The sequence below is a fragment of the Grammomys surdaster genome, unplaced genomic scaffold (assembly GCF_004785775.1).
Source record: "Grammomys surdaster isolate TR1022 unplaced genomic scaffold, NIH_TR_1.0 224, whole genome shotgun sequence".
Classification (NCBI taxonomy): domain Eukaryota; kingdom Metazoa; phylum Chordata; class Mammalia; order Rodentia; family Muridae; genus Grammomys; species Grammomys surdaster.
In genome coordinates this window covers 7,483,757-7,494,818 of record NW_021604669.1, presented here as the reverse complement: position 1 = coordinate 7,494,818, position 11,062 = coordinate 7,483,757, and the positions used below count along the sequence as shown (strand labels likewise).

General features: G+C 50.4%; 1 protein-coding gene across 1 annotated transcript in view; it reads right to left on the bottom strand.

Moving 5' to 3' along the window:
• Positions 1-10,765, bottom strand: part of Ndrg1 (N-myc downstream regulated 1) — a 43,243-nt gene extending 32,478 nt beyond the window's left edge. Inside the window, exons 1-2 of the mRNA XM_028773242.1 lie at positions 10,628-10,765; positions 251-331 (exon numbers count right to left, since the gene is read on the bottom strand). Coding sequence (XP_028629075.1) covers positions 251-313 — 63 coding nt within the window. The 5' untranslated portion in view covers positions 314-331; positions 10,628-10,765. The remainder of the gene's footprint in view (positions 1-250; positions 332-10,627) is intronic.
• Between the last annotated feature and the right edge of the window lie 297 nt (positions 10,766-11,062).

Below are 11,062 nucleotides of genomic sequence, written 5' to 3'. Positions count from 1 at the left end.
TCTCTCTCTCTCTCTCTCTCTCTCTCTCTCTCTCTCTCTCTCTCTCTCTGTGTGTGTGTGTGTGTGTGTGTGTGTGTGTGTGTGTGTGTGTGCGTTCCATACATTTGCTTATATGCTATGCTCTTCTTCACATGTGGGCATGCTATGTACAAATGAACATATGCTCATACCCTCGAGTGTCCATGCCATGTACGTACATGTGTGTCCACTAGGAACATGTGATGGTCTAACCTGAAGTAGCTCTACTTACCTCCCCTTTTTCCACCAGAGGCTTCACCTCAGCGAGGTCCACGTCATGTAGCTCTCGGGACATTTCCGTGCTATCACAGACCTACCAGGGGGAAAAGGCCAGGAGGTCAGCACTTCTACTGAGATAACTTGCCTGGAAAAAGCTAATGCTCAAATGGAACAGATAGGAAGGCCAGGCTTCCCCACCATCCCCAGCTCTTCCCACCCACACCCATGCCCATGTGTGGGCTACCAGGAGGCCCTTGTTCCCCTGAAACAGGTTCACAGTTGCAAGTACAATAAAGCAGACGCATAGAGAACCAAAAGCAGGTATCACACCTAGTCCAGATACACCAAGCACACTCTGAAGCTTCTTGATACATTCTAGAAGGAGATCCCTCTGCTGATCCCAAAGCCAGATTTCTCCAGATTAACAATCAAAGGGACCAAAAAGCCCCTGGATGTCACCATGTACAGATGCTATATGTACCTCTGAACAAGACTCTGAGCTGCCTGACCACAGTGGAGAGAACAGGACAGAAACAAACACAGGCTAAAGGTCTGACAGACACTAAACACTCAGCAGGATGTGAGAAAAAGATCCTACAGTGAATGGTACTTTCTGAGCCAAATCCCAAAAGGGCAAGCATGGGTAGCAACAGGAATCTCTTTAGCTGGCACTAGGACACAAACCTCATAAGACCAAGAGATAAGGGCTACAGAAATGGACAGGTGCAGAGCTCAGAAGTGCTAGGAATTGTGGCCTAAAGGGCTCCTGGGGAAAAGAGGGGGTACGAAATGATGCCTATATATCTGGGAGATAGACACATGTTTTTCTGGATCCACAGTCCAGTTGAAAAAGTAAATGTCCATAGATAAGAGTGGGACCTAAGGAATGCCAGAGAACAGAAGTGTGGCAGGTGTCACACAGAGGCCAAAGTAGGTGAAGAATGCCAAGAGATGGGCCCAGGATATAGCTTCTGACTACCTACAGGCAAAATATGAGTTAGATCACCAGGTATTCAAGGCTTTATAGATACTGCAACAATGGAAGCTAAAGTCTCAAAACTTCCTGTAAGTCAGTTGCCCGAGCCCACAGGAGCCCAGTGACCCTCATCTACAGGTCAGCTTGCAAGAGCAGGCTACTCGGATACATACCCACGCCAACACATGGCATGCAGTGGGTAGACAGGGTGTACTAGTCTGGGGCCCCAGCGTGACTCTCCCCAATAGATGACCATCTCACAAGAATGTCTTTATGCAGTCTTTTGGGTCTGGGATCCAGAACATTTCCAAAACAAAGTCAGTTTTATATCTGTGAACATTCCTGGGCTGCTGCCAGCTCGGAGGCAGCAGGCATGAAAAGCTACGCACTGAGAGTCTTGCTAATTCAGCATGTTGATAGTCCCAAGACCTTAGCCGTGGGACACCTCGCCTACGCAGCCTAGAGAGACCTTCCAGAATCCCTGGGCTCTGGCACCACCACCTCCCATGCTGAGAGTGGAGGACTTCACATTTCACAGGGATGCTAAACACTCTGATCTCAGCCAAGAGCCCCGGGTGAAGCGGAGGTCTTCAACTTTCCCACAGTGTGGGTTCCAGCAAACCAACACTTGGCTATGAGCCAACCCCTTCAGGTAGTGCCCCTGCCTTGTGCCTCTACCATTTCTACCTCTAATAGTTACCTGAGTCCCCCACCCCTCTGCTTGGTCACTATCCCACAGAGCAAATTCCCTGCAAAGCTCCTGTGCTTTTATAAAGACACATAACACGTAGACCAGCTAAGTTTGGTTGGTTCTCCTCAGCTTCTAGAAACCATCACTTCATTGGAACATGATGTCAGCCCCCACCTCCTTCAGAAACAAAAAGAGATCAAGTCTCAGTTCCCTTACTGAATTTACCACCTTACACTGTGTCTCTCCCTACAACCACAGAATGAGAAAGACTGAAAGACAGTACAGTCTCTTGAAACCTCATGCACGTGCCAATCCGCTCTTTGGAGGCAGAGGGTCCTCTTCTGACAGGCCTTCAGCCAACTCAAGGCCTTATGGAAGACCAAAGGTGAATGGCACAGGCTGTAATCTCTACTATGATCGATTCCCAGATGCACTTCTGCGTATTTCAAGACCTTTTTGATTGTCATGAATGAAATGCTACCAGGGTGCATCGTGATGAGTAGAAGCCAAGGACACTACAGTGCACAGGACAGCCCCACAGCAAAGAACGCCTGACCCACTCTGATACCAGTGTGGAAGCTGGGACATCCTTTTCTGGGTGAGGATTCAGAAGCTGGTGAGGAGAGACGACATCACATCTGTTCAGTCTAGGTCATTGTTTCTCAGTAACAAAGACTGTGCAGTAACCATACAGATACCTAGGCTACAACAAGCTGCTTCTGTTCTGTGTATTCATCAGCTTCTGGGACCTAGAGCATCGCTCTTCTATATATACTCTCCTGACACGATGAATAGGGGCCTAGTCCCTAACTGGCTTTGGCAGCCTAGCAAAAGCACCTTCCATTCCATTCGCTTTTGTACAAAGATAATCATATTGGCACATTCAGTGTAGAAAAACAGATGAAGTAGCAAAAACAAGTATATCTTGGATACAGCCAGGGCTACAGGTATGGCCATTCTAGGGGCCCTTGTCTTCCAGTCTAACCATACCACATCCATTCTGTTTTGCACATCTAAAGCCAGCAGCAAAACCACCAGGGGCAGTGCACGAGGTGCATGATGTAGTCTTGGTTACTTACTGAAGGACATTAATAAGCATCTATGCAGGATCAGGAACAAAAACAACTGGTGTTTTGGATCTAAGCATAAAAAGCCATGACTGCTTCCAGGATCTCAGTCTTAGGCTCCTTCTGTGGCCAAGTGGCACATTTATTTGTCTTACAGGGCCTCCAGGAGCATGAAAAAAAAAAAAAAACCTGACCTACCAGTGTGCTTTAGTACTGACATTCTGACCCTTGAGCATTCTAGGATATCAGGAAATACCTTGGCCTTGGACAGCCACACCTTCAAGCTGTGACAACTACAAATGTCTGCTGACACTGCCAAATGTCCCCATGGATGCAAAATCAAACCTGTCTGAGATTGGTTGAGCTTAGTGGTTCCTGGAATGAAAAGAACATCCAGAAAATTGCATCTGTTAGACACAATTCTTTAATCCAGTACACATTCACATCCACACACTCTTGCCTCAATTCTAATAATGGCTTCCGCTCACACAGCCAGCTGCAGGGATTAGAGGAGGAAGGCAGATCTCCTCCCAGTGAAACTCTCCTACAGAGGTGGCGCCCCAGGTCATACCACCAGCAGGCAGCCTGGCTGCTATTGCTTCTTCCTGTCCCACCTGCCTGCTCTCGGAATTCAGAGAAAATTGAGAGAGGAGTGAAGGTCACCTGGTGCTAAGTAGCAGCAGGGTGTGGAGCAGATTCTAGTATTACAGTCAGCCCGGAATCCGCAAATTGTCTGAAGCTCCACCTCTGTGTGCGAATCTGTGTGTACACGGTGCCAGGGCTCCCAGCAAGCAGCAGGTTAAACTAAACAACAACGCAAAGGACCTGCAAACAGCTGTTTAATGAACCAGTGTCCCTTCCTTCCTGTGGTGCCGGGGAGTCCCTGGGGCACTGTGAGGGCACAGCCTGTGCTTGACATATTGCTAGTCCCAGAGTGGCCCAGTGGGGAAGAGGATGTGTAAAAAAATAAAATAAAATATGCTCAGCAAACTCCAAACAGGCCTCTCCAGCCCTCAGTGTGGCACCAGAAGGACCCTCTAACACCAGTGAAGTTAGATCATGAGTGACAAGGCTCAAGAAGGCCAAGCAAACACATCTTGGTCATCAATGAACAAGAATTCAAGGGCTCCCGGCCAAGTAAAGTAACATGTGCAGGAGCAGGGTGAAACGTAGCCCTGGGCCTCAGAGAACAATAGCTGGACTCCCCTATGGCAAAACAAGGCCATGTGAGAATCATCAGCCAGTCCATGAGGGAAGAAGGGAGAGAATCTGGAATTTTCAAGAAGCCTCAGAAAGGTGGTTGAACATGGCTTGAGAGTTCCCAGCATGGGAATCAGGTCACCTTCTTGCCTCATGACTCTTAGTCATAACCCCTATGAGCCTCCGTGTGTTCACTTGCAAAGAATGCATATTTGTCCTTTGGACACGCAGGATTCCCAACAAACTATGCAGACAGGGGGACCCAGGTGGGAAAGCACAGCTCTGAGACCAAAGCGCACTATGTGTAGTGCTCAGCTCTGGCCAAATGGCCACGCCTCACTCCCTTCCTCTTCGGATCTCAGACCCCTCTATGCTGGCACTGGGCTGCCTAGTTCTGTCATTCCTCGGAGTTGAAGCTGCTCTGTGGAACGTAGCCCTCTGCTTGCCCTCTTGGGCAAGCTCTCCTGGGCCCCTCGAATTCCCGTGGGATGAAACAAAAAAGACATCCAGCAAAGATGTATTCGTGAACTGTTCTGGGACTTCTAGGACCCAGTGTCCCAGGAAGAGCGTCCATGGGGACTAGACACCATAGTAAATGCCATAAGTCACTTCCACGACCCCACACCCATTTTTGTGCTCAAAGAAGTTCTAGGCAGGGGCATTGCCAACTTCATAGAAAGGTAACAGGAGCCCAGTAAATGTCCCTTATGACTCCCCAATGGTTCCCTGTCTCTGGCCTAGAGAAAGATGGCCAGGCACCTCATTCTGTTGTTGGAGGCAGACAACAGGCTCCAAGAGTCCTTTAGAGAAACAGAGAAAGGAAAACCAGAGGGGACCACAGCTGGCTCAGCACCGACTGTTATGTCAACAGCTGGCCCAGATTCTACCCTTCAGGTAGCAGTCACAGAAGCATGGGTATTTTTAGCAGCTTGTCCCTTACAGTGCATTTGCTGGGTGGGGGTCAGTGTGTGCTAAGAATGGTAGCATAGTAACCCTTTAAAATCACAACCCCAGGGAGATCTGGAGGGCAGTATCACTTCTGTGTGAACCCAGGAAAACTACTTTGGGACATTCCCAGGTTCCTCCACATGACTGTCGGGACATTCCTGTCAGTTCAAAAGGACTCTGAAGTCACTCTGTGAAGCCCTTACCCAGTTCCCTTGGTGTTTTCTGAACTTTTGAAAGCAAAGATTCTGGGAAGGGCAAGGCAGTGGAGCTCTGGGCTGATTTTCTTATGTAATCTACTTCACAAAGAGTGCTATGGACAGGCTGGATCCGAGAAAGCTCTACACTTAGGGGAAGTGTAGAATGGGAATGTAAAATCTCAGAGATATTAAAAGACCAAAAGGTGGTACAGTGATCTTTCTTAGAGACTTCCAAAGGGGAGTTCCTCCAGGGACCTCAGGGCTCCACAGAATTCTAGGCATTGATGCCTTGCTCCAGGACAAGGGTCACAAGGAGAAAGCCACCTGTTGTCACACAACCAAAGCTGCATCACCCTGAGCATCTGTGGGGACTGGAACTTTGGGGTTTTAGATTGAACCTACTATATTGCCAAGGGCTTTATCACTAAACTATGTTCCCTGCCATCCTTCTATATTTTTTCTTCTGAGATAATCTCAGGTTGCTCAGGCTGGTCGTGAACTCGAAATCCTCCAGCCTCAACATCCCAAGTAGCTGGGACTACAGGGCTACATTACCTGCCCCAGCTGAAAGGGGGACTTGTGTATTCAATCAGAGTCCCCTGAGCTCTGAGCTGAGAGGCAGGCAGAGTAGTGGGCTGCCTAGAACATAACAGCAGGAAGCGGGAGTGCCAGGAATGTGCTTGCACTGATCTTCCGAAAGTGCTCAGTAGTGTCTTGGCACCAGAGGTCTGGCAGTTAGTGGTTTGGCACATGACTGTTTGAGGGATAAGCCAGTAACTGGAAGTCTGAAGAAGGACATTGGTCGCACTAGAGGAACTATTCTGTGAATCTGTGGGATGGGTTTAAGCTATGCTGGTGAGGCTGAGACAATTTATTGACATCACAGAAACAGTGTTAACCTAGGACAGAAATGGATCTTCATACAGAGTCCTTTGTCCCCAAGATCAGACTGCATGCTGGCCACCCTAATGAGATCCTTCCCCAAAATGGCTGTCTCTTCCACACTTCAGAACAGCCCCTCCAGTCACTCCTGTCCAGATGGGCTGGTTTATCTCCCTCATCAGTGGAGATTTCCTTTGGACAGATACGGATAGAGTACTCACTAAGTGCCAGGCCCTGGGAAGGGATATGAGAAAGCAGACAGAAGAGAGAACAGTGTGATCCCACAGGCCAAATGATAACGGGGAAGGCACTCGGCCCAGCTGCCAGCCATGGAGATGCCATGGAAGAGTCTAGAAAGGCCGAGGCTGGCTAGCTGAGAAAGGTTCAGAGTCATAAGTCTCTTAAGAAGTCCTATCATATCTGTATTTGGAGAGGTCTCCTCAAGAACCATCTCACTAGCAAGAGCTGCTGGAGACAGAAACCATCTAAGGAGGCTGGCCCACACCCTGTCTTTCTAGGCAGAAGACTACGAAGAGAAGACTTAAAGGTTTCTTCAGATAGAAGGAAAGAGAGAAGCTAAACTAGAGAGAAGAAAAGGGAGAAGCTATACCAGATGAACTGCAAGCCTCCAGGTTCATAAGCCTTTCTTTCTACCTCCTTGGGTAGAGAAGAGCGAGCTAGACTGACAGCTTGAGAAAGCAGGGGTAGGCGTTTGGCCATGGAGGTCTACTCAATAGAGAGGACAGTAAGAAACTCTTGGTTCAAAGAGCCTGTTTGTGGGCCCGCTTTTGTAAGCATGTTCTTATTCTGAGGTGCCAAGACAGACTTCCTCGCATTCTCCCTAAGTGCCTGAGCTCTCCTCCACAACACCCACCCTAGAGAATTCAGCTCCATGCCACAACATCTGAACGTGACCCTCCACCTCTGCAGTCAGCTTCCTGTTGGGCCACAGTGTCTCATTCTGCTCTTGTACACACCCGCTTCTAACAAAACAACTGGAGGCCAAGTTTAGCAGCTTCATCTTCCACGGAGAGAAAAGGCAAGTGAGAAGGGCTAGCCTAAGGTCAGATGTGACTAAGAAGGCCCACAGCCTGCAGTGAGCCCACCAGGTTGACCATCCAATCCCAAAGCTGAGAGCCCAGAGGATCTAAGTGTCCCGAAAGGGATCAGGTTTGGGTTAGAAGTGGCTTGGAGTGAAACCATTTGTTCCAGATCCAATTACCTGATTCTAGACGGGTGCCCAGCCTGTTTTCTAACCTGAGAATTGAGACTGTCTCCTACCTCCATTGTATGAGGCAATATGCTAGACCACATGGCAATCTAAGTAGACAAGAGCTATGTACTAAGCAACTATAAACTTCTAGACCCAGGGAGCCAAGAAGGCATAGCAGGAATGCCCTCCCCCTCTCTAGTTGTTACGTGAAACTTCCACACAGTGCTCCCCCTGTGGTGACCACTGGCCTCACTTCACATGGATTCGACAAAGCAAGCTTCACACACCCAGATGAGGTTGTTTGTGTTATTCTGCCTTTATAGAAGGGGAAAACTAAGGTCCAAAGACTGTGATGATCTCTTCGTGTTTTGTTCTGCCACCCTGCTTTCTTCAAGCACCTGGATATGTTGTTATGCTAGAACACAAAGGTTTTGCGGGCTGACTCAATAGGTTCTGTCTGGTTCTCCCACTTCTAGCCATATAGTTTCATATGAGCCTTTGGTTTTTCTCATCCACTCAATAGGGATGATACAGCCCAGGCAGCATCCCTGGGGAGATTGAAGGTAGTAAAAGGACACTCTGATGCACCGTCTATCCTATCCCAGACTTTCTTCCTATCCTATACTCGTCCTGCTCTGGCTACACCCTCAGTGCCAGTCATTAACACTGGCTTGCCTCAGAAGGTGCAGGGCCTTTGAGGCACACCTTAGATGACTCCTCTGGATCTAGGTCATAAGGGATGCCCTGCAGCTTTGGGACATCAGAAAAACACATTGCCTTCTTTCTGTTCCCTGCAGGGGCTAGTTCAGGCCACCAGGGGTCAATGCACCCAGGGATCGGTTGGGGTGTGGGGGGGTTACCTAACTCAGAGAAACACCGGGTAGAGGGACTGTGACCGACCGTTGCCTCCTTTTTCAGTGAGCTGACTTTGCTTCCACTTCAGCACCTGATTTAAACACTTTCAAAACAAACAAAGAACAAAAACAAACAAACAAACAAAAAACACTTAACACTCTGCCTTTTCCTTCTAATGACCTCATCTGTAACTTGGTAAGAAGAAGAAAGGTTCCTATTCACATTCTGTAGCATTCAGGCAAAAATCAAGTTCAGTCCTAACCAAGAGACATCTGAGAGGGGACTCAGAACAGAGTCCTGGCTCTGGCTGACCTCAACACAGACCTCTCTGCCTCTGATCTCAGTTCTTATCTCTAAAGTGGAAAAAAAGAAACACACAAGAAAGAATGATGTATGAGTTTGGATTTTCTTTTCAAATAGCCCAACCAGTAGTTAGCAATTTCTGGTTTGCCTTCACCAAGAGAACGCTTACCAGGGCAGGAGACTCTATAATGGACCTAGGAACTAAGCAATACCTCCAGCCATAGGATTGTATCAGATGCCTACTTGGCTCAGAGTAGAAAGCAGATCTGTCCCAGTCGTTTTTAATGTATGTTTGAGCTCTTCCTATGGGTCCGGCTACTGTCGTTGGTGTAACAGAAAAAGTCCTCCTTCCCCCAGATTCCTGGTATTGGCCATGGGGAGACCAAGCACCACCAAGTTAAGAAGGCACTGCTGGGATTAGCTGCCTGACAGCATCTACTGTAGAGCCTAACCTCCTGGAGCTTTTCCAACCCTTCCTGAAAAGCCTCCCTCACTCCTTTCAGCCCCTACTTGGTACTATTCTGGCCTGGGGCTCGTTAGGCCACACCCATACAATAGGGGTCTGGTCCTTCCCTGCCAGTGTCCAGAAGTTGGCAAGTCCCTTGAAGATGCTCTTGGAGGCTTTCCTCTGCACCTAGGTTTCTCTCATTCACACATGCGAAACAGACAAATTGCTAGGATCTCTAACAGTAAGAAGCAACCTGAAAGATTTGCCCTGAAACTCATTGCACCCATCGGTTCACTTGGGGTGGTGTAGGAGAACACTGAAGGAGGGGGGGCGAGCGGGGGAGAGCATTGGCCGACCTGAATTTCTCAAGTTCTACAGGACCAACAAGGACTCAAATAAGCTGATCTGCCCAGGAAGTTTGTGAGGGAGAGCTAAAGGCTGTTCTAGGACACGGACCACTGGACTTCTACCCACCACCCCCACCTGCTGTCCTCCCACGTTAAAGCCCGAGGGGCGGTGCATGGGGATCCGTGATGACTGCCAGCATGGGCGACAGACAGGGGAAGACAGGAAGGTGGCAGAGTAAGGAAGCCATCCACAAATCCTAGCTTCAGCTACTAATTTGACAGAGGCGGTGACAGCATGTTTCCCTGGAGCCTGCTGCATTCTGCACGCCCCTCCCAAATCTCCCCTACAGGCTGAATCAGAGACCGCGACGGGTCTCCCGGGAACCGACGAGCAGTTCCAGCTGCTCTCCGGGCTGGAACAGCAGGGAGAACCGCCTGGGTGAAAGAAGGGGGTGGGGGTAGGAGGAGGCGAAAATGACGACACTCGCAGCTCCAGCCAACTCTGGGGCTGCCAGATGCCCGCGCGACCCTGGAGGCACAAACCACCTCTCCCGCGCAGCCACAGTGCCAACCGGGTACTACCTAGAGGGCCGCACCCTGCCTGTGCTGCTCTCGCCGCAGACACTCGCTGTGGCGCGTGCAGCACGCGCCGGGACACACCCCGGACTCTCCCCTAGCACACACATGTTCTCTCACACGCACAGCTTGAAGAGCTCCGGGCTCTGCGACTGGATGAGAACCCAGGCTCAGATCACGCTGGTTCGAGACCAGGCTCCAGAGTAGACATACCCTCGCCCCCTTCTCCACAGTCCCCGCCAAGTCTCCTCTCCCTTACTCATCCCCTGGATACACGCGCTACAGTCTCTCTTTCCCTAGTCATCGCATCACCCATCCACACCCCTTCACACGCGCGAACACACACACAAAGTGTACCCCTGAGCCCAGTGGACAGAGGTGTCAGCTGTGGCTCAGGGTTAACGCCAGGTATTCCTAGGCTTTTCGCCCCAACTTCAACCCCCTAATCCCACTTCCCCAGTTAGAGAGAAAGGGAGATCCAACGTGTCTTTTTTCTGCCTTATAGTAATCAAAACCCGCTCCATTGATGTCAGCGATCCCTCCGGCTCTGGCGTCACCGGAGACCACCAGTTGTGGTCTTCGCAAGAGCCACACAACACGGGCGGGGAGTCCAGTAGCACCCTGAAGACAAGCTTTCCTGAGGGTCCTTGTCTTGTCCCGGAGCAAGAAGGCGTTCGGAGGGCTTACCTAATGAGCAAGCAAGCACGGAAAAGAGCCGACAACGAGGTTGAAGGTGCAGCGCCCCGCGGGAGGTGCAGAAAGAGACGAAGATGGGTGAACAATCTGCCCGCAGCGCGAGAGTATAGCCTGGCAAGGTTTGTTTATGTCCGTGCCGTAGGGCGATTTTATAGGCGCCTGGGCCCCGCCCCCAGGGCCTCGCCCCACCCAGACCCTCTGCTCCCAGCGCAGCAGGGGACGGGGACACACCCCTTTGTCCCCGCCCGCCTTGCGCTGCACCCTGCCTGGGCTGGGCGGGGCGGGCTGGAGCCGCCGCCTGTTGCGCAAGCCTTTGCAGGGACGCGTCGGGAGAGACTGCCAAGGCCGGGCCTGCGGCTCCTCCCTATGATCTCCTCTCGGGTCCGCGGCGTGTGCAGAGGACGTGTGTACAACGAGTGGTAGTGT